Source organism: Suillus fuscotomentosus (assembly GCF_016647785.1).
Source record: "Suillus fuscotomentosus strain FC203 chromosome Unknown F5891scaffold_86, whole genome shotgun sequence".
Taxonomy (NCBI): domain Eukaryota; kingdom Fungi; phylum Basidiomycota; class Agaricomycetes; order Boletales; family Suillaceae; genus Suillus; species Suillus fuscotomentosus.
The window spans coordinates 113,879-136,397 of NW_024539598.1; the positions used below are offsets into that span (position 1 = coordinate 113,879).

Consider the following 22,519-nt stretch of genomic DNA (forward strand, 5'->3'; position numbering starts at 1 on the left):
GTCATCTTCCTTCTTTAAAGTCTGGGTGACAACGATGGAAGGAAGCGTGTGCTAACGCTTAAGTTTCGCCTATCAAAGTTTTGATGTCAAGTTATGAACATTGAACCTTCGCGCGGAGACAAAGTTTAATGATGCTGCGGAAATCAGAATGGTCAAACCCAGTATCCAAATTCTTACTTGCTTCGTACTGCTTCGGTACAAAGGACTTCATAACCTCTTGGCTATGTTTGATCGAAGCTCGAGGTGGATATCCGCCGGCACCACTTTTGTCGCAAAGGATACTATTGCCTAGCTCGCGCATTAAGTTAGTCTTGGTGCATCCTCAAATTCAAAAACCACATAAAGCTACTTGATCATAAGGCTCCAGAATGCCCTAAACCTATGAACTGATTGCCATCGGACAAGAAATTAATGAGGACGTGACCGATCGCAGCATGAAGCGGCTTCGGAGCTTGAACATACACGGGTGTGCCCTCGAGATGCCGAGCGGACTACGAAATAGGCCAATGTGACTAAACTGGTTGTACGTAATCGGATCGGTAACGTCAGTTTACTTGACGATGCATTCATCTTCTTATCAACTTCTAAGTAAGAGGCATCGAGTGTAACACTAGACGGTATGTGTGTAACCACTGCTCTTCCACAAACGTAGGTCAACAGATGGCTAAAAGTAACAAGATCTACATATAAGAAACACGATGATACACGAAATCAATACTGCAGCTTCCCAAAAGTCCCGCGTTCTCCGGCCTATCAATACTTTTTACTTGAACTGCAACGCAGATATCAGCGAAAAGTCATGAAACACGATAGAAAGAAAACAACACTTACGTTCTTTCCATCTGCCCATTTCTTGCCATCGACCTCCAGATCCCATGCAAGTGCGCCCTCAAAGAAGGCTTTGTCCTCTTGATTACCAAATACATCCAGTTTGGTGTAATTGTAGCTTTCATAGTCTGGTGCGCAGTCTACGGCCGCCTTTGACTCTTGGCCCCTCAGGATGAGGACACCAGTGATAACAGAAGCGTTGGCCTGGCCAAGCACGCCCACTGATCCGAAGAGGTACTTGCGCGATGCCTCCAGGCGGTTGAAGAAGCCACCGATCTGGTTAGAGGACATGAAGACTTGCGTGAGTTCCTCGTTGTATTTGAAGTCTACGCGCCAGACGGAGAAGCCCTCCTTATCAAAGCTGCGAGTGCCTTAGTCAGCACGACCAGCAAAGGAGAGGTGTGGCTTACTTGGCGTAGAACCACTCCAGCGAACCATCAGCGCCGCGCGTATCTTTGTTGCTGTAGGCACGTTTCCAGTCCTCGAGGTTGAACGTGCTCTTTGGGAGCAGTTCCAAGGGATTCTTCTCCTTGGGTTCCTCAGGAACAAGGTTGCCATCATCCTCATCATCGTCCTCAGCAACTTTCTTCGGCTTCTCTTTCTTCTCTTTTGATGCGGCCGGGGGGGCGGGCGCCTTCTCCTTTTTTGGAGGGACGTATTGCAGCGCCTTCTCGGTGTACTCAGTAGGACCGTAGATAGCTTCGAGTTTGGGCTGATGCACAATAGTCTCCAAGAAGCGAACAGTGTTGATGAGGTTGGCGCGTACAGCGGCATCTGCGGTGATGCCAACGGCGCGCTGGAGAACAGACGCAACAGTGATATCAGCAAGAGTGATGCGGTCGCTGACGAGGAAGGTACGGGTGCTCAAATGAGCTTCGAGGGTGTTAAGGCTGCGCAAATGGTTCTCAGCCATGATGGTGTGGATCTGTAGGAGGTCATTGAGTGCGAACAGTCTGGTGGCGAGAAACTAACTTACGCCTTTGCTGTAGGGGATGTAGTTATTAACCATCCCTATAATTACATCGGTGAACATGGCCATTTCTAATTCGGCGAAGTGAATCCATTGATCAACGGCTGCGACCTCCTCTGGTGTTGAGCCGAGAAGGCCAGAGTTGGGAGCAAGGCCGGCAACTGAAATCAAAACGTTAGTATATGCGTTTCAACCCCACAACAACACCACATGAAAGTGAGAACGGATAACACAATCAGAATTACATGAAGCTATCGACATAGAATTAAGACAGGGATAACCGTAGATCTTCTCATCCTTATGATATCCTAGATCAAAATCAACATGGAAAATGGTATGACTCACGATACCGCGCGATCGGGACACCCTCCGTGAGGTTAAAGCCGTTTGCGCCCTCTAAAGCGGGGATCTTTCCATGAGGGAACTTGGCGAGAAACTCTGGCTTCTTGTTGTCCGAAAAGTGCTTGTACTCGGGGATCTCCAGCTCAAGACCTGCTAATGCACAGACGCTCCTGATCTATGGGTTATTATGAGTCATATTAAAAAAGCGAAATGATACAAGTGCACTAATTACCGTCTTGGTCTGAGACATGGTAGAAACACAATAGAGCTTGCCCACAGGTGCCATTTTGAAAACTTGAAGGATGTGGAAGATGGGGAGAAAGATGAGATGACCGATTTGATTGGCGCACCTCCTGAAATTTTATCGGAGCACAACCAAAACACAGGTCAGATAATCGCAATGAGGCCCATCTGATCCCATTAGGGCAGGCTTTATCGATCAGAGATAGGAAAGTATGACTCCAGTTTCTTTCTAACACAACGTTAACGAGTCACCCTACTAAATCGATGTACCCCAGCATTCGATATCCTATGATCAGCTTCCCATTCAAAGAGCATCTGCGTCCACAATCGCGCTAACATCACACACCGCGTCACAACACTTCGGGTCCGTTGACAGTTTCACCATAGTGCTAAAAAAAAATTTCAATCCGAGTCTTCTGGCAGCATAAATCACTTGCGCCTAACTCTTTCTTGGACACTTCCTTAGCCTGCGGTAAGCTCTTAATCTGGTATCGTGCAACTTTCGGCTCTGGACTAGAACACGAGTTGACCCACGGGGCTCTCGTATTTGTCGGATGAGCATCAGTGATCAATGTTATTGTGTGCATCGCACTAAGTAGTCCTAGTGCGCTTACGAACGTTGGACCCTTGGTCCTAAGCGGCAAAACTAATGGTTCCCGACGGTTGCTTTGCTTTCCAATCTAGGTATCGAGTTGTCAAAGTATTTGTGCATGCTGGATCTCTTGGTGACGCCAGTACTGTACAGGCGAATGAATATTCAATATTAACTTCCGACACGGTGAGGCCTCCAAGTATTCGTAGTGACAGTTGGCATGGATAGTAATAAGTACCATGTCCGTTATTGAATGAGGACAAGCCCGGTGATCGCTGCCAAGTGTGCCTCGGTAGGGATGATGCTGCAGTAGTTGTCGCAATATAATTCGAGACGAAATAACTGAGTAAACGGATCTGCCTCGCGCCCTGTCTCCCAGACCTGCTTGTCGCAATGTAATTCGAGACGAAATATCTGAGTAAACAGATTTGCCTCGCGCCTAGTTTCCCAAACCTGCTTGTCGCGAAACGAAATATATGAGTAAACGGATTTGCCTCATGCCCAGTCTCCTAATTGAGCAGGTTTGAGAGTGAACGGCGTCTCTGATACAGTCGACTGGGTCATATTCCTGGTATATTACAGCCGTTGGCTACCGTGGACGGATCGATTCTATAGGCCGACCTGAATCGTTTTCTCCGGAAACTAGTTAAATAGCATGATCATATAGCATGAGATGTATTTGCGCAAATGTGAATCCACACAATTCATGGAGTTTGAGGTCACCGATGACGACAGAGCTCTTGGTGAATTATCGGAGAACTCCTGAGGCTTGAAACACCATCCCAAAGTACACCGACAAGTTCTGTCTTGGTCACCGAGTGCTGTACTTGGAACTGCTGAATCAAAGTTTTGGAAACCACTGGCAAAGTCCTCGGACCCCCTCATCCACAATGTGTATCGTCGACAATAAATATGACATTCATCTTGTGCAAGACCAGAGCGAAGCAGGGAGTCGATGGTAGTGGAATGATCAAATAGAATAGTTCTTGTTGGTGAGATATTTTCACCTGAAGAGATGATGTCGCGGTGAGGGTCTTTCAATGGATGCATCAGGGAATAGACAACTTATTCCTCTAATAGAATCTAACCTTCCTCCCCTTGGTGACCTCCTGCACTTGGTGGTGGTGGTGGTGAAATGAAGGAAGGAGGAAGAAGGCCACTTCTACACGATGCACCCGCCCGAGCTACGTCACTGTCGTCACCAAGAAATGTTACATCATTGCACCACGATCGTGGGGTGAGCATGCACGTACACACGCTCAGCCAACCCGCCAAGCTGTCTCCCAATGCCATATTTTGTACCAACGAAAACGTTATGTCAGCCCTTGCGCTTTGCACCAGTTACTAGCGCAACAAAGACTGATGACGAGATTGACATGAACAGCTCATTGCAACCGCTGTAGCGAGTTCCCGCATCAACTGGGACCCACGAAGGCGAGTGACCAAAAGACTTTACAATGTAATGGTATGAGAGGGCCGTTGCACATTGACTACTCAGTGATGTGGTCAAAATGCTAACATTGATGATGATCAACACAAGTGGAGGCTGGAACCTGCTTGAACTGACCTAAACATTCAAGAACGACATAGGTCGCTGGTTCTTGAAGCTCAAAGTCTTGGAAGTCCCGACTCGTGCTGTAGTCCACCGACATCAACCAAAGGAACTTGAATCTAGAAATCCTTCAAGATTGTACAGGATGGGTAGGTGCAGTCTCCGTACATTCATGTTTCTTTGCGCACCATTTCTGACGTCCTCAAGTATGGAGATATAGTTTTATTACTGGCGTAAGAGACGTGCGGGTAAAGAGAGCAGTGTTTGACACACAAAAGATACAAATTGAGTGAACCATACTAAGGCTCTTCCTTTCGTATCTTTTATGTGCAACGTGGTTGTTGTTATGCGGTGATTTGATCGCTTGCTAATGCAGGTGCAAGTTTCCTTGTTCAAAATGCATTGTAAGCTGCAGAGCGAGCTCCTTGAGAAGGATGTTGAGCAAGTGGTTGACGTGACAGTGGTTTGGTTTGAATCCAGAGCTAAATAATAGGTCACAAACAAACAACCTTAAACGGACCCCACATCGTGATGGACAGCGACGAAGGATCAGAGCTATATGCCTCAGACGTCGAGCACAACTATGCCACCAACATCTTCAAAGAATCTGAAACTGACGGTCTGATCGACTCTTACCAGCCATCCTTTGATGCTTATTTTACGCATGCTTCATCACGCACGCGCACATCTACCAATGTCTTTTCACAGCGTGTCGTGCCCCTCAGCCCTGAGGAGCACAATGCTGCTCTCGCACGAGCTTCCGTGCATGCTTGTACGCTACAAGTTCCCTTTGATAGTTCCAGTTTCAAGAGATGGGCTCGCGAGCTCGACGAAGGCTTCAATATATTGTTCTATGGACTGGGTTCGAAGCGCGGTATTCTGAACGATTTCGCAAAACATGTATCGAAACTTGGACATGTTGTCGTAGTCAACGCCTTTCACCCTTCGGTAGCCATGCGCGACATGCTTGTGTCCATTGCGCGCGTCCCAGGTGTACAATCCACCTCTACTTCTACTCTTACCCTGGAGCGTGTAGCAGAGCACTTTGGAAACTCAGACAGCCCCCATCTGTTTCTGATAATTCATTCCCTCGACCGCTCTCCAAAACTTGCACGTGCCATTTCTTCACTCGCACTCAGCCCCCACATTCACATTGCCGCATCTATCGACAGGCTTAACGCGCCACTGCTCTTCAGCGCGTCTCAGCTCGCAGCTAGGAAAGGTTCTTTCTTTTCTTCGGATCGTCCTACAAAAAACGTGGGGTACAGCTGGCTCTGGCACGACCTGACCACTCTTGCACCATACACCACCGAACTCACGTTCGCTGACCGTACCTCCATTTCTGGCGCCTCATCATCCCGTGCACGCGTTGATATTACCAATCCTATCTCTGGCCCGCTCACAGAAACAGCGGCAATGCATGTCCTTGCAGCAGTGACCGCTAAAGCCAAGAAATTGTTTTCCTTGCTCGCCGCAAAGCAACTCGAGAACGCCGACTCTTCCGACGTCTCGGAGGTCAATTCCGCACATAACCCTCATGACCAGCAGCATTTTGGCCTGACATACGATGCTCTCTTTACTTTGGCGCGGGACGCGTTCATTGCTACAAATGATACTGCACTCAGAGCTCTGCTTGGCGAATTCAGGGACCACGGACTTGTGGTAAGCGCAGCACAGCCTGGTACTAGTGGAAGTGAGGTGTTGTGGATACCTCTGAGGAAGGAGAGGTTATCAAAGCTAGTTGAGAACCTAGATGGGAACGCAGCATGATCGTGCGCCTGTCATACTAATTATTTAGAACCATGTTCTCGTGCTGTCTTCGTGAAGAACCACTGCCTGTATATAGGAGGCTGTAGGACAGAAAATACAAGATTTTGTTATTTCATACAAATATGGAAGCAATCGGACCAAAATAGCATCAATTCCGTCGGAAGCACAGGCGCGCACTGATCGAACCACTCAAACAGAACCACCATTTACTGCGCGTTTCATCGCGTTCAAACTTCTTGACAATGTCGACGACGACGAAAGACGAGTCAGAGCCTGTGGCAGACTTGAACCCCCGCTCGACGACCTATGAGTTCCTGGGCCCACCGGGTGCCTTTCTCATCTCATTCGGCGTCCCTTTCATGACGTATCTCCTATACTTTGGTTGTTCAGAAGAATCTGGCGGCTGCCCTCCCCCCTTGCAATCTGTTCCAGACCGGTTCGTGGAAGCATTGAGTGACAAGACATTTTGGGCAAGTCTGTGGGATACCGAGGCCAGTTTGATTTACATGGGATGGTACGCGTTTTGCGTTGTTGCATGGGCAGTGCTACCGGGAGATTGGGTTGAAGGAGTGACCATGCGTACTGGGGAGAAAAAGAAGTACAAAATCAATGGTTCGTGTCTGATGATAGCGACGAGCATTGGCGCTGATGCTGTTGTTATGCAGCTTTTTCGACATTCCTTTTTGCAATGGGCATCTCTTGTGGCTATATCGTTCGCAACGGTCCCGAGTCCTTCACCTTTTTGTATCAGAAATGGATAGGATTCGTCACTGCTTCGTTGGTCATGTCCTTGGTGCAGGCCTTCTACGTGTATGCAAGTTCGTACCGCACGGGCGCTCTCCTCGCGCTTGGTGGCAACTCAGGAAATTTCATTTATGACGTACGTTTCAAGTTCGCTTGTCAGTGCCGTTCATGACTCAAGTGACCCATTTAGTGGTACATTGGCCGTGAGCTGAACCCTTCCATTGGTTCTTTTGATATCAAGTCTTTCAATGAGCTCCGCCCTGGCCTCATCCTTTGGGTGTTGGTGAACATGAGCATGGTCTGCGAGCAAGCTGCACGTCGCGGAGGTTTCGCAAACGTGACCGACTCGATATGGGTTGTACTCGCATTCCAGACTTGGTATGTCGCTGATGCACTGTATAACGAGGTTGGTCTCTCCAATTCTACACAATTGAATTTGTACTAATCCAATATGCAGCCCGCCATTCTAACGACCATGGACATCACAACCGATGGTTTTGGGTTCATGCTTGCTGTTGGAGACCTCACCTGGGTGCCTTTTGTGTACTCGCTGCAGGCACGCTACCTTGTGTTCAAACCCGTTGAACTTGGACCCCTTCGTACTGCTGGAATACTTGCGTTCAATCTCCTTGGGTATTATATCTTCCGCGATGCCAATGGAGAGAAGAATGATTTCAGAAATGGACGTAACCCCAAGAGTGATTTTTTCCCCTTTCACAGATGCCTTTATCAATATTGATTTATTGCTGTTTAGATTTGAAATATTTCACGACGTCTACCGGCTCGAAGCTTCTCACTTCAGGATGGTGGGGTCGATCAAGACATCCCAACTACTTGTGAGTTCCTCTTTTTGTTCCCTGTGTTCTTGAGATTTGATTCGTGTTGTGCAGCGGCGACCTGCTGATGGCATTTGCATGGTCGCTTCCCACCGGGTTCGATACGCCAATTACATACTTCTATGTTGTGTACTTCGCGGTCCTGCTCATCCACAGGCAGCGCCGTGATGATGAAAATTGTGAGAAAAAGTGAGTCGGTCGTTCCTCTATGGTCGATGTATGCTGACCAGTTAACACCAGGTACGGCAAGGATTGGGAGACGTATAAGAAACTGGTACCATACCGTATTATTCCATACGTTTACTAGGAACGATAAATCGCTACTCACTTTATGGACGATCAACTTTTGGGAACGTTAATGTATTATGTTCTGCTGTCCAGGAACAATGTAGATTCCCTGATCAGGTAATACAGAGATATTTGTTTGTCGTCTTGTCACTGTCCAGCATCAAATTTTATCATGCAAACGACAGCTGACCGTTTCGCTCCCAGACTGGCGCGCTTCCAATATTACGGGATGACACGCTCCAAGGTTGGAGCTCGAGGCTTGGCGCTTAGGTCCTGCCACTGGTGATGTATCACATCGGGGTGAACGATATTTAAAAGAGGTTTATATGTTGTACAAAATGTGCAGACAATATTTAATATTTAAACTAACATAAAGATGGGTGCACGACTTCAAATTTTGGTGGTGTTTTGTGTGTAATCCAAAATATCAAATATTCACAACCATATTCCCACAGACAATATGTCAACAAACATAAGAAATATAGTCAGATTTTTCATGTCTGCTTCAACTTAAAGTTCAATTTCCATGTAAAACTTTGGAGAAAACTTGAAGTTTTACAGATGACATGACATTAAAACTCGATTTAAATGTCAAGCTTTGGCAAAACTTCAAGTTTTCTCCAAAGTTTTATGTAAGAATCAAACTTTAAATTGAAGCAGACATGGAAAATATGATTATATTTATTATATTTGTTGACATATTGTCTGTGGGAATATGGTTGTGAATATTTGATATTTTGGATGACACACAAAACACCACCAAAATTTGAAGTCGTGCACCCATCTTTATGTTAGTTTAAATATCAAATATTGTTTTCACATTTTGTACAACATATAAACCTCTTTTAAATATCATTCACCCCGATGTGTATGACAGAAGTCTATGATGTGTATCATTAGCGCTACAAATGCTGGAAAATCCATTTCCCTGAAGGTATGCATCAGTGGAGCCGCTTTTATTACGAGATCAATTACATAATCAAAATTAACTTTCGAGTCGGAGAGCGCCAAGTTCATGGACCAGTGGAGACAACTTATTAGTTGCTCGCTCCACTACACACTATAGCTAGACCGATTTGCTACTTGAAAAGAAGGCAAGATAGGGAATTCAAGATCGTTAATTTTTAGGTATATCTTCTCGTGCAAAACATCCACGCTGTCACGCTTGCTTGCACTTCTGGGATCCATCGCGCTGTTTACCCAGGCGCTCTTCCTAAACCTGGAGATACTTCTTACTTCGAAGCGATCTCCAACCACAGAGTGCGTGCGACTCGAGCTACTCCAAGGATGTCATCGATTTTCAGACGCGGGCCGTATACTGCCTTCCTTGAAGTTCCTGCATAATGTCACTCATGGACACGCAGACAGACGAGAAAGGACGTGGTTCGATATCTGAATCCATCTTCGTGTTGGCGAGAGGAAACTTGCCTTCCCATCGTGACGTCCACGGACATCACAACTGATGGTTTGTACTGTTTGGGACCTCAGTTGGTTGCCTTTTTGTGTACTCGCTACAGGTGCACTACCTTATACTCAAGTCCGTACTCAGGCGTGCGTCAATCTCTCGACCTCATCAGAGAGAATCGTTCTTCAGTTTCGACACTCAAAGAAGCAGAGCAGGCTCTTCCAGACGCACCCGAACATACGCCAGACTACCTCGCGATGTTGACACGTCCAAACACGCCTCCCCATCGACTGGATCTGAAACTCAATGCCGTATGCGCAATACAACGAAATATGTACGTCGAAACCGGATTAGTACGGAATGCTAGAGTGCGCACCTCTGCAGATTCGTTGAGGTTCAGATTCCTCATAGTACCAGAGAGATACATTACCTGCCTCGGATCTCCTTCTCTTTCAGTTCGGCGTGTTCAAGCTGGACCATGAATCGCGACAGTTTCCCCTGCGGTCTGCCTATGCGACGACGCTCGAAAAGACCTCGCTTGACCTGCACACGGATTCGTTCGCACACGGGCAGCTATACACCAGCACTTTCAAGAGTACGATGTCACTGGGACATTCGAGCGCTATTTCTGAGAAGATGAAAGACTACCACAAGTGTACAGACGTACGGACATTTCTTATTACAATTCACGATAGAAAACGTCTGACGGTGAACGGACCGAAGCCTTGTATGATTTTAGCAACACAGAAACGCAGATCTATAAAAATATCTGAAGTACGTGTGTACATTCATATGAGTCCAGCTTCGTCTGGCCCAAAAGTCGCTGACCTGATCTGACAGGTTGGGCTAGACCGAGCGTTAGCTCAGAGTGGGACACAAGCAGGTAGAGCTCTGAGGGATAACTGCTTACAAATTCGACCATGTCGAACGACTCTTTGAGTAACCACGAAACGATTATGCATTATATAAAAACTTCAATAAGAACAATCGATTAGGAGAAACTATGTATGAAGTGAGGGTGCGAAGACGAAAAAAAGGAGTGGCTGTACGACGAACTCAAGTGGCACGTGGTAGAGGGAGAAAACGAACGTAGGAAGCGAACAGCGCGTTCGCTTGGCAGTTGGACTCGTGGTGCCAGTTCATTCCGGCAGGCTACATCACCTGGCACCTCTACAAGCACTGGAGTTATCAACGTGATTTTCGGCTGATGGAGCTCGACAATCTAATGTGCGAGTAAATACAGAGTCTCAGAAATTTGATGGCACTATAATCGAACGGCAAAGAAATTGAGTGAATGAAGGATCCGGTATGTGCATGCGTGAATAGCGGTGAAGGTGATTGATCATAGCATAATTATGGTCGAGCTGAAGCGACGATTATTAGAGCATCTCTACGGTTAAGTTGCATGTTGACTTACCTAGTTGCTCTTTGCGGTAGAACTAGAAGTAACCTAGTACAATGACAGTCTGGCAGGTCAGCGCCAGCCAGAATGGAGCGGAGGCCATCGGGCTGCCCTTGAGACCATGCGAGAAGTCCCATGTTCCGACATCAGGGAATACGCTCCCTGGGCCGATGCGGTTTGATGCAGTTGCGCGGGCGGCCATGACACAGATAGACCCAATGACCTGAGCGAGAGCGAGCGCGGAACAGACGTGTAATCTTGACAACGTCTGCAGGAGAATCATTCCCAAGCCAACACCCTGTACAGCATCTTAAATGCCGAGCCAAAGCCACAGAGAAAGACCAAGGTATGGTCCCCCTGAGCCAGCCCACGGAATATAGAGCGCAAGAGACGAGGTGCCCCACAATGTCTGTGACACATGTTAGATGACTGAAGATTGATGCAAGATTGACAAGATCATACCTGGCACCATCTTGGAGCGCCGAGGCCGACAGCGAACACAGGCAACAACCAAGTATGGGTCTTACTCAAAGACGTGAGGATATAGAACATGAGAACCCAGACACCGACGAAAAAGAAGATTATGAGAAGCAAGATCGCCCACTTGGGGATTGAAACATTCCACAGGAAACTCCAGTTGCGACCGTAGGGCTGCAATAAGGTCAGAACATAAGGATATCAATGCATCAGGCCTAACATACACCGCTGAGCCAATAATCACATAAGATTTCCGATGCGAGGAACCTTGGGTGGAGTCACTCAGCATCATCAACTTGGCCGCGAGCAAGAAGACCCTAACCAAAGAACTAGCTTCCTTCGGAAGAGAGTTTTGAGGAAGTTTGGAACTTTCGGAGGAGTTTGTTGGTAGTACTCTGTTTTGTAGTTGGTATTATTGTCCTGCTCGAAAATTCAGACAGGACTTACCTGGCAGTCCATGCAGCATCAAGTATGCAAACGCAAATGACATCACTGAGAGCGGCCACAATATAAAGACAATCCACCAAGGCGTAACGGACCCAGGCGTCGCGGTATTCAGTGTGTTACCCCAGTACCATAGGGCAGCCACCCAGATCTGTTGAGAACCTTGTACAATGCAAGCGCGCAGTGTCCAGACTTCAGTAGGGGCAGCCTAAAGAACAAACATCAGCTGCATACAAATGGACCCCAAAAAATGACGCACCGCTTCTTCTCCAAAGTTCAAGCCGAAAAAGATGAAAGCAGCAGCAGAAGCGACAGCATATGACCAAGTGGCAATGTCCGATAAGATGGTATGACATCAGGAAATCAACCCGGAATTGATATGACCAGGTAGAGCTGACAAATACAACCCATTATGATACATCTAGATTTGGAATTAAATACTATTATGTTTGCACAACATGTATATGAAAGAATACATGACTTTGCCTGGGGCATGTCATTGTGATGTGCGCATTGCAAGTATGCATCACATATATGAGAGAATATATAGCTTTGCCTGGGGCATGTCATTGTGATGTGCACATTATGTTTGTACAACATGTATATGAAAGAATATATGACTTTGCCTGGGGCATGTCATTGTGATGTGCACATTGTGAGGATGTGTCACATATATGAGACTTTGCCTTGGACATATCATTGTGATGTGTGCATTGTGAGGGTGCATCACATATATTAGAGAATATATGGCTTTGCCTGGGACATGTCATTGTGATGTGCGCATTGCGAGGACACATCACATATATGAGATAATATGTGGCTTTGCCTGGGGCATGTCATTGTGATGTGTGCATTGTGAGGACATATCACATATATGAGAGAATATATGGCTTTGCCTGGGACATGTCATTGTGATGTGTGCATTGCGAGGACGCATCACATATACAAGAGAATATATGGCATTGCCTGGGACATGTTATTGTAATGTGCACATTGCGAGGATGCATCACATATATGAGAGAATATACAGCTTTGCCTTGGACATGTCATTGTGATGTGCACATTGCGAGGATGCATCACATATACAAGAAAATATATGGCTTTGCCTTGGACATGTCATTGTGATGTGCACATTGCGAGGACACATCACATATACAAGAGAATATATGGCTTTGCCTGGGACATGTCATCATGATGTGTGTATTGCAGTGGAAGGAAGACAACTACTGAAGAAAAAGACATATTAATGGATTATGCTCCTACTGCATCAGCAAAATCTCTGATTCCCTTTTTCTACTTAAATGACTTAATGAGCACAAATAAGCAAACATCAACAGGAGCACTGGATAAGCAAGTGCGACTTATTCAGACAAGTCAATCGTCTTAATCCTCTGGTATTGAGAAGAAAAGTGTGCATTGTGCTCAACTACTAGTAAAATAAGTAAGCTAATGAAATGCAAAAAAACAACTCGAATTGATTAATACTAGTAATAGGATCCAGCAAACGCAGATGATTTGAACTTGGAATACTTCGCAATTGGCAGACAGAGAATAATGGTAGTGCAGAGGATAGGAAAAATAGTGCCAGACTGGGAGTCTGTTGAGATTTTTTTAAAAGTAAGTCGGTGAGGTGGGGGAGAGACAAAACTTACAAATGAGGGCGCACTCACCAACACTCTCAACATCATCATCTGAGAAATTTCCCCTCAGAGACTTCTTCATAAGCCTTCACGCACAGGAATGATTGGACAATGGCAAGACGTGCTGAAACAAACCTTCTCCAGCTGTTGCTTTTCCTGCAAGTTCTAAGATACGACCGGACAATGCTTTATCGAACATACAAAAAACTTGCAAGTACAGCCTGAGTGAACATTTAAACTATTCGGCTCATGAGCAGTGCTTGCATGAGCCACTCCGTGACGTGACCACTAGATGAGACCGTCAACATTGTGTGTAGGTGGATAAGTAAAGGTGCTTGCCAGAGTATTGCCACAAAGTTGATACGGTAGTGCATTGAGTTCTCAATTAGTGCAATGGGATCACTAGGTGTATCGCGAAGGTCTATCCAGATCACCTCAGTATATTTGGTACTGCAAGCAAAGCACTTACAATTTGCCACGAGCTAACCTCTGCTTAAGAGAAGTAAACACGCTAACACTGCGAATGCGCATAGAATATGTGAGCCAGAAGATCGCAATGATCTACAGAAGGAACATCAGCATCAGATCTGAGCAAAATCTGACAGTGTCTCACATTAAACACAGCGAATCCAAAGACAATGCCCAGGTTTCGCCAGTGATCACTATATTTAATGTTGAACCTCAAGTACATATACTCGTCTGTGGTCTTGTAGGGACAGTACTGGCAGCCCTCTACAGCTCCAGGGTTTGTGAGGTAGCCACCAGCGAATTTGAGAAACGGATCCATGTACTCGCTGCAAGTCATACCCATCGGCAGGTTGACGGAGACTAGTTCCGTAGAGGAGCAGATAATGGTTTGACTGCCAACAGCTAGGAGGACTAATATAAGTACAATTGTTCGGCAAGAAATCATTCATGAACCTTGACCAAGGAGGCCCTGTACATCCATTTCCACCAGTTCAGCTCGAAGAACGGCTGAACGACACCATCACTGGTAGATTGTTAGCATGAGCTGGCGTGGCTCAAAATGTGCGTCTCACAAGATCAGCATGAAGATCATGAGAGTTGTGAAGTATATGGATGCAACTGGAGCGGTTGGTGCCATGGATGCGATACCATGTCCAAGTGTGGTATAGTAGAACAGGAAGGCGATGGAGAGGGCGAGGAAGGAGTAACCAGCCCGGCCTGTGGGGTATCCAATGGTCCAGTACCAGCACAAAAAGAATATCGCTGAACTTGTGATATTCCAAGGAAGCTCAGCGACAAGCTGGGACATGACAAGAGCAGTCCAGTTATATGTTCTAGTGTGAAGAAGTTTGGACGCGATGAAACGCGCGGTAAATGGTGGTTCTGTTTGAGTTGTTCTATCAGTGTGTGAAGAACAAGTTTGAAGTCGACATACCAGAAACAGAAGAAGTACAGAAGCCAACTCCGAGAGAGCACGCTGCATTCTTCCATGAAAGTTGAGTAAGATGTGGGTGAGGATTGTAGCCTGCATGATATTAGGAACTCCAGACTTACCATTGGATCAGTTAAAGAAGTCTGTCTTGGTATTTTTGTCATTTGAAATTGGCCCTTCGTGCTGCTTCGATGACAGGTTCAATATCAAGTGAGTGAAGCCTTCGTTGAGGTGGAATATCTGCATGACTCAGAATGTTCTGGAAAATGATCATGAAGTATAGTAAAGCCTTGATACAAATGTGTCACTTGCCATGCATTTCTGTATGGTCTCTGCACCGTGTGCACACTTACTAGCCAGTGATAGCATACTACAACTTTCAACAACTTGCTCCTTGGTCTTTGTGACCCAATCGGCGGCGGTGATTCAGAGCATGTGTTCAAATTGAAGTTCGAGCACCATGATCGGACATGTTGATGGAGAGTCCAGTATGAGCTACCTAGTAGCACATTAGCGAAATAGTAGTATGTCATGTGAGGTAGTACCAATAGTTAGTAGACACGTCAGGAAGAAAATGAGTTAAGAAAGATAATAAGTAGTCACAGATGATGGCTTATGGTAGGAAATACTAGTATATGCCGATACAGCTGCAAATGTGATTGGTATACTGGGAGTCCGTGAGCAACATGTCATATTGCTATCTACAGACTCCACTTGTAACACTCCGCAACTAGTATCTCCAAGGTCATAGCATAGCACACACATCCAAGTCATTGAATCAGTAAAGCGGCTATGGGACCACAAAACGCTGTGAGTAGCTTCAATATCTGCATTGATCTCAGTCTCGCACTCAAATCACATCAGCGGGCATGTGGATTTCATGGCTTGAAGGAAAGGCTGAAGGCCGGGATAGAAGGGTCGCTTTCGCAGAAAGTAACTATTAGACCAAGGCTAGTGCGAACTAGTAAATGGTGCGTACCTCGCCTTTCATGTCTGATTGCACTGATATCCATGATCCAGTGAAGGGAAGATTGGGGAAGATTGTGAGATGACAGGTGTTGAGAGGCAAAGGAGAGTCGTCACGGACAGCGGGGGGCGGAAGTATGGTCTCCCGTTGGGGAGGAAGACCCAGGTGAATTTGAGGCGGTGGTGAGATAGGCTTTTTAGATCGGTGAGGGAGAGTCGTGACCGATGAGATATGGAAGTATGGTTACCCTCGAATATACCTACAATGGCTCCAACAAGGGCCTGAGATTGTGGGGTTTTTTTCTGCTAAAGATGACATGAGTACATTCATAAAATTGGCTCGAATATGATCTCACTATTGCGCAGTCTAGTTTGTATTTTGCTACCCACAGGAACTCAAGGCTTTAAATCTCGTTAATTTTGTCAAAATGTCGCGCTCAACTGACAGCAGTTGTTATCACAAGTAAGGAATACAAATAACATAGATGAAGTCCAACTTACATACAGCCAACTGATGGAGAATACCATATAACAGTGATAGTTATCGTGGATGTATACCAAAGACTTCGACTGTAGAAGGAGAATAGCTACATACCGGGAGTACAAGTAAAACCAAGAGGATCACAAAAATTCAATATCGGAAGAGCCATACGAGGTCGACACCCAATCGTCAAACTGATCTTCGATATAGTCGTCAGGCAAAAGTGATGCATGTGTCACAGCGCTTACAGAAGATGTAGCTACAAAGAGATTCTTAGTATGAGAAAATGAAAGTATAAGCTACTGCCCACCGTCATCACCAAACTCAGAAATGTGTGATATGGCTTCGGAAAGCATGTCCACTTCAGATTGCGTGCATTGCTTCTTTAGGCCCAGAATATAGATATCGGACTTAAGAACCTCATGGGTTTTCTGCTCCTTTGCTTTGAAGCTATCATTGTCGTGAATGTAAAGGGGCTTGGCTTCTGCAAAGGTCGCATTCATGTATGCATGATAGGTGACATTGTCAACCCAAGCTTTCAATGAGCGAGGGAGGGAAAGAAATTGATCGTTAGACTGCCTAGTGTCAGAACCCTAGTTCACCATAGCATAGATAGGACTTACTCTGGGAGAAATTTCTGCTGTTTTCAGGGAACCAAGTGTTCCAGTTGCATTGGAATCAACCTGTGTGATGTCTAGAAAATGGGATGGTGCATGGAGCCATGCATTGCATTTGTCTCAAATGACCTGTGAAGGTTCAAAGTGATCGAGGCTGACCGGGTTGAGCTCTGGGGATGCCTCTGCATATGCAATAGTGTTCACTGGGGGCTTCTGTGTGCTAACTGCTAGTAACATTTCATGAGGACCGGGCACAGTACATTGAACATCATGGCTCACTTGGGTAATTTCTAGTTTCCAGGTATTCACACAAGTTTGCAATAGCATTACTAAATAATGAAATTTCCATCTGAGCTCGATGCATCCTGTCTTCCTTCAAACATGCCCCCTGCGAATGGAATCCTGTGTAACTCATATCTTCCTCTTGCTGAAGCTGTGTCTGCATTGTGATCTCTCTTAGGCTCATGTCAAGGAGAGCTGTGATATCATGAGTGTTGACCCATCCAGATAGTATGGAAGCTGTGGTCAAGAGAGAGTCTGGAAGCTAGAAATGAAATCAGAAAAAGTACTTGAAGATGCACCAACGAGCTTACCATGTCACATCCCTCGGCTTGGAGCCAAGCTAGTAGGGCTGTCTCATTCTGTTCAATTCCAAGAAAATTAGTCTTGGAAGTAGTTTCACATGTGGAATTGATATTTGGCATGTCAACATTGGAGAGGAGGTTAAGGTGTTATTCTTACGATCGATGAACACTCACACAACCCACAATAGGTTTGCTTATATTTGATCTGGGTGATGCATTGTCGCTGAGGTGGTAAATGACATGTAAGCGAGTGGTGTACAGGAATGGCTGATGGCCATCAAACTCTAAAAACATGATAGGTTAGATTAAATGGATAAAATAATAAATAAATAAATAATTTTACGACAAGTCCGAGTCTTGGCTGCCTTCCTCGCGGGTCTGCAAAATAATGGCGGACGTGGATGAACATGCGAATGCAAGTAATGAATGTGGTACACACCGCAGGATAGCAGCACCCCTCCCTTTCCCAACTATGGCAGGGATTGGGTGTGATCGAGCGACCTGCTAATTTTTAAGAGCTGCAAGGATTTTAAGAAGTTGGATTTGTACCCGGCATGAGGAATATCACAACTGCAGTCTACAAAATCAATTTCATGGATAGAGCAACTCTTAAACGAGAATCAAAAATTACACCAAAAAGAAGTTTATTGCTTTAAGCTATGCTTTTATATAACTGTATCAAGGTGGTGATAGTGCCTACTATTGCGCATGGTCAGTACTTATAGCCTTGATCCAGAACAGAATGCTTATGGTGGAATTGTGGGCATATGTGTATGGGTTGAAGCATGGTGACATCATGATAGCAGAGTCAATGGTATCTGGCAGACATCCTACAATCAGACTAAAGATTACATTTGGTTGTCCGCAATTTTTACATCATAACCAAGGTTTGCAGTCCAATGGTCACAAACCTGTACATTTCAAAAGCAGGTGTTACAAATAGAACCATGACAAACTTAGATATCAGTCAGCATTGGACGGCCTGGCAGCATTTGACTGCCCAATACGGTACACATCCATTTCACTGGATGTCCATTTCATTAGAAGTAGTACAGTGACCATATTCCGTTGTATCATAAGCAAACTCACATTATGAGACACAATTGTCTTAACTCAGCTCTGAGACGTGCAATGTTCAGATCATTCTCCTGCTGGAGCAGCATGACAGCCATCTCGCGAAGTTCGCTGTGTATTTGAGCCGCGCTAGGATAATCTGGCATCATCTCATTTGCCCCGCAGAGGGACAAGAGTCTTGCCCAAAGGGCTTGGTAACACTAATGGAACAAAAAATGTGAACAGTACATCCAGATTCGGAGTAAAAGGCACTGACACTGGATCCCACCAAGGCCAATGTTTCCACTGGTGGATTGGCGACAGTCCTGAATGTAGCAGGCTCTAAGTCAGCGATGGTAAATCGGATGCAGCACGTCGATGTGGTCCTGAAGATCATGTGATAAATAAGCTCTTTAGCAATCTGATGCATGAGGAATGTGGCGAAACCATTAATCTGCGGGCAAAATAAGTGTTGGATAGCGAAGGTAAAGTCTGGAGAATATTCACCTCAATTGGGAGCATATGTGCATGGGGATACATGAGCATCTTTAGCAGGTCAACAATGATCCCCCTTTGTGCTAACCCAAAGAAACCACACAGGCCAAAGATACGAGGGTCATCCATGCTGTTGACCACTACATGACGATTGTCATACAGGAACTGCGTAACCCATGGACTAGCCTATCCTAGAATAAGACCTGATAAAAATGAACAAAAGACAACATACGAGCACTAAGACATCACTGTGTGACATTGGAAGTTGTGTGACTTTGGTTAGCACTAGGAAGGATTCAGCATATGCAAATATTAGAGAAATTGAGTTCCTGACCTGGTTCCAAGTCCTCAGAGGCGACATTAGCGCGTAAAAGGCATTCAGGCCAAATGCTGCGAATGAGCTCCAATCGACGCATAGAAAAATCCACGTTGACGAGGAGATGGGGATTATCACAGTGACCACAACAAATAGCGATCCTCAGAAGCATACGCAAGTATGCGAGAGCCCTGCGCCAATTCAGGCACATCTCCATGATTTGGTGCAAACTGTGCACAGCTTGGACCTTTTTGCCTGGGCGTGGCTGCTGGTGTCCCACAGTGGTGTGAGGAGTGTCGAGTGTCATGGCCGAGGAGCCGATCCACGTCATCTGGGCGATTGTCAATCTGTCAACCGAAGTATCAATACCAGGAACTGAGACATAGTTCCCGAAAGGGTACGCCGTGAGGTGCACTTTGACTTCAGACTCATGGGCACGAGCCACATCCATCTATGATAATTCAGTGCAAGAACAGATACTAAAAGTACAAGGCAGACATACATAGTGATAAACACCATGAAGTACAGTGTCAAGGCCAGTCCTGCCCCACACCCACCGCAAATTCAAAAAAGGAATAGTGGTTTCCATAGCCTGTGCCTACATGCATAATGAGTGCCAGTGGGATTGTTAGATGGGATTGAGCCTACTACTGCAGCAAACAATGGAACCTCAAATCCAGGGAGCTCCAATGCCGAGCTATGCACGATGGGGGTTTCCAAATAACCAACTACGGCAAGCTGGCTCTTGAGCTGGAAAAAGTCAGGATAGTGTGGGACCCATGGAAAAAATCACCTACAGCGTCGAGGCCAAGAGGGGGAGACTATGTGCATAATAAAGATATGAAATAATTTGGCAAAACAAATAGATACTCACATATAGAGGATATATCACTGGCTGTTCTGGGTTCGGGTACTGCAGGACGTAGCCAATGAATTCAATGTTGATGGTGGGGACACTCTGATGGGACGGTGAGTAAGATTTTCCGTCTTCGCCAGGCGCAAACCACTTACTGAGAACGACACAAGCATGTTGAAGGTGGGCTCGAACAGAATCACATCATGGTTGTTGTCCACTATGGTGATCAACGTACTGGTGTTGATGCGCTCCGATGCAGAGGAAGCATGATTGAAGGAGGTAGACATGTTGGCTAAGGAAAATACGAGCAATGCTGATGCGTATTTATGTAGGGCTCCTACCAGTAACCGGATTACTGTGACTGAGTGTAACAAGTCACAAAGTGATGCATTCAGGCTGAAAAATACATACCTCACTTAAGCTACTTCGTCAATAAGAGTCATAGGATGACAATTGGCCATCAGAACACTACCAAAGAACAAATAGCGGGGAACTACATACATACAAATTTCTGAATGTTACCTGACATTAGACAGGAAATGGCAACTAGTAACCACAGACAGGAGACTGTGTAGGGCATTAGAGCAAGTCACAAGGTATTCAAGTTACACATGTACGTACCTATTTTGAAATTGTATCACATGTGGCTTAGAATGCCAATGGACCATCGCAGCGCCATCGAGGGGCTCATTACGTGCGCCATCATAGCATTATATTAGGGTGAATGCCTTATGCCTTATTATGTGCAACATCACACAGGTATGTATCTCGGTGTAGAAACAACTATACAATGAGGAACAAAAGAAGCTCCTGACTGTATCTGTAAAAGTTGTAAGGTCGCGCGCTGCCTAGTCTGCGTTACTTGAGAAGCAAGTGCGTTCGACCCTATAGGGGAAGTGAGTGCAGCAAGGATCTAGAAGTGTGCGCTTAAGCGAAGCGCGAGAAAGCGCGCAAGGTACAAAGGCGCGGGAACGCGCGCGCGTATTAGCGCGAAGCGCGGGAAAGTGCGCGCGCGTATGCGGAAATGAGAAACTAAGCTTAAGTAGTGATATAAAGCAAGATAAGAGATATAAGAGTGCAAAATGTAAAGGAATAGCTTTCTACTATATTCTGCTAAGTAGTAAGTGGGTAGTAACTAGTAAGTGAAAAGTAGGAAAAGTAGGTCCTGTGTAGTATGTACTGCTAGCGCTTATATAGCGCGCCTAAGCGCGCTCATGCGGAGCCGAAGCGCTACCGAGTAGGTATGTAAAAATATATATGAGTGAGAAACTATGATAAAAATAAAGGTGGAACTATGCTAATAAAGGAAATGGAAATATACATACTAGGGAGCTTGGTGGACAGTGGATGGATGCATCTGGATGGCTGGCGCTATAGGGCGCGCCGTATACATTGTGAAGCGCGGGAATGGTGCGCGCATGGCGCGCGTTGCGTGGGAAAGCTGCGCCTCATATAGAGATAGCTGCGGGTAGCGCACAGAGTAATGCTATGAGTTCGTGCTGTATACTCCTTGGTGAAAACTACCATATCACGCCATGAGAGGCATGATTCTCTACATCGGTCTTGTATTACATCACAACACCCGCCCACAGGACTTAGATAGTAATCTATGAGGTAATGTGATAAGGCCTGGGATTTAGTTCTCATAATCAAGTTCTAGTTCACTATTGTACATCTCATCAAATTGAGATGATAGTGATTCATTGCTGGAGCCATGCAAAATTGAAGTCTCATTGTCTTCAGATGCAGAATCTTCTTCATCTTCTTCGTCACCTTCAATGACCTCGAGGTGGTCTATGGGGACTTCAATAGCATGTGCAATGATGGCTGGTCATGTGCTGGCTCCATTCGGAGGCTCAGATTCCGAAGTGCGGTGATGAGAGTAAATGTGACCAACTCCCAGGCCAAAATGGAAACACATGAGCATATCATGGTCCACGAAACTGAAAATGATGAGCTCGACACAAGTGATGTGTGACCCTTGCTTACCGATTAACATAGTACTCCTGCCAATCATCCTTGTCCCCTGCACATGCTGACACACCTGGTCCACGGAAGTGCTTCTTTTTGCTGGCGAAAGATGGTATAATGTGGCAACCCCTGATAACATCCGCTGGATCCAGAAAGTCAAGCGAATGTTTGTCTGCCAAGGGCAGAAATTTAACCCAATCTAGAGTTGATGTATTCCATGTAGAGACTTCATCTATGGGCTCATACCA

At 45.7% G+C, this 22,519-nt stretch overlaps 7 protein-coding genes across 7 annotated transcripts; 2 read left to right on the forward strand and 5 right to left on the reverse strand.

Moving 5' to 3' along the window:
* Window positions 1-429: 429 nt before the first annotated feature.
* On the reverse strand, window positions 430-2,582 carry F5891DRAFT_1064080 (uncharacterized protein). Its single transcript, XM_041363032.1, has 6 exons — window positions 2,373-2,582; window positions 2,144-2,315; window positions 1,805-1,959; window positions 1,239-1,753; window positions 832-1,189; window positions 430-772 (listed from the first exon to the last, which is right to left on the reverse strand). Exons 1-6 carry the CDS (start codon window positions 2,424-2,426, stop codon window positions 764-766), a joined length of 1,263 nt encoding a protein of 420 aa, XP_041219599.1. The 5' UTR covers window positions 2,427-2,582; the 3' UTR covers window positions 430-763.
* Window positions 2,583-5,032: 2,450 nt separating this feature from the next.
* On the forward strand, window positions 5,033-6,412 carry F5891DRAFT_1166271 (origin recognition complex subunit 2-domain-containing protein). The gene is made up of 2 exons (XM_041365422.1): window positions 5,033-5,146; window positions 5,167-6,412. The coding sequence occupies exons 1-2, from the start codon at window positions 5,087-5,089 to the stop codon at window positions 6,295-6,297; spliced, it is 1,191 nt and encodes a 396-aa protein (XP_041219600.1). The 5' UTR covers window positions 5,033-5,086; the 3' UTR covers window positions 6,298-6,412.
* Window positions 6,413-6,485: 73 nt separating this feature from the next.
* Window positions 6,486-8,390, forward strand: F5891DRAFT_1064088 (ERG4 ERG24 ergosterol biosynthesis protein). Its single transcript, XM_041363033.1, has 7 exons — window positions 6,486-6,909; window positions 6,963-7,177; window positions 7,232-7,447; window positions 7,499-7,739; window positions 7,796-7,877; window positions 7,932-8,066; window positions 8,118-8,390. The coding sequence occupies exons 1-7, from the start codon at window positions 6,540-6,542 to the stop codon at window positions 8,182-8,184; spliced, it is 1,326 nt and encodes a 441-aa protein (XP_041219601.1). The 5' UTR covers window positions 6,486-6,539; the 3' UTR covers window positions 8,185-8,390.
* Window positions 8,391-11,009: 2,619 nt separating this feature from the next.
* Window positions 11,010-11,908, reverse strand: F5891DRAFT_1256601 (uncharacterized protein; the record flags this gene model as incomplete). The annotated part of the gene is made up of 3 exons (XM_041370029.1): window positions 11,010-11,270; window positions 11,435-11,623; window positions 11,897-11,908. The coding sequence occupies 3 exons, from the start codon at window positions 11,906-11,908 to the stop codon at window positions 11,010-11,012; spliced, it is 462 nt and encodes a 153-aa protein (XP_041219602.1).
* Window positions 11,909-13,766: 1,858 nt separating this feature from the next.
* Window positions 13,767-14,809, reverse strand: F5891DRAFT_985375 (uncharacterized protein; the record flags this gene model as incomplete). Its single annotated transcript, XM_041377581.1, is given in 5 exon segments — window positions 13,767-13,983; window positions 14,003-14,094; window positions 14,147-14,412; window positions 14,455-14,508; window positions 14,650-14,809. 5 exon segments carry the CDS (start codon window positions 14,807-14,809, stop codon window positions 13,767-13,769), a joined length of 789 nt encoding a protein of 262 aa, XP_041219603.1.
* Window positions 14,810-16,519: 1,710 nt separating this feature from the next.
* Window positions 16,520-17,700, reverse strand: F5891DRAFT_985376 (uncharacterized protein; the record flags this gene model as incomplete). The annotated part of the gene is made up of 6 exons (XM_041377582.1): window positions 16,520-16,638; window positions 16,690-16,972; window positions 17,003-17,062; window positions 17,156-17,220; window positions 17,276-17,540; window positions 17,590-17,700. The coding sequence occupies 6 exons, from the start codon at window positions 17,698-17,700 to the stop codon at window positions 16,520-16,522; spliced, it is 903 nt and encodes a 300-aa protein (XP_041219604.1).
* Window positions 17,701-18,543: 843 nt separating this feature from the next.
* Window positions 18,544-20,587, reverse strand: F5891DRAFT_1195717 (uncharacterized protein; the record flags this gene model as incomplete). Its single annotated transcript, XM_041368180.1, has 11 exons — window positions 18,544-18,604; window positions 18,670-18,854; window positions 18,911-19,087; window positions 19,141-19,314; window positions 19,361-19,413; window positions 19,463-19,895; window positions 19,947-20,042; window positions 20,093-20,194; window positions 20,242-20,265; window positions 20,319-20,402; window positions 20,456-20,587. 11 exons carry the CDS (start codon window positions 20,585-20,587, stop codon window positions 18,544-18,546), a joined length of 1,521 nt encoding a protein of 506 aa, XP_041219605.1.
* Window positions 20,588-22,519: the final 1,932 nt, after the last annotated feature.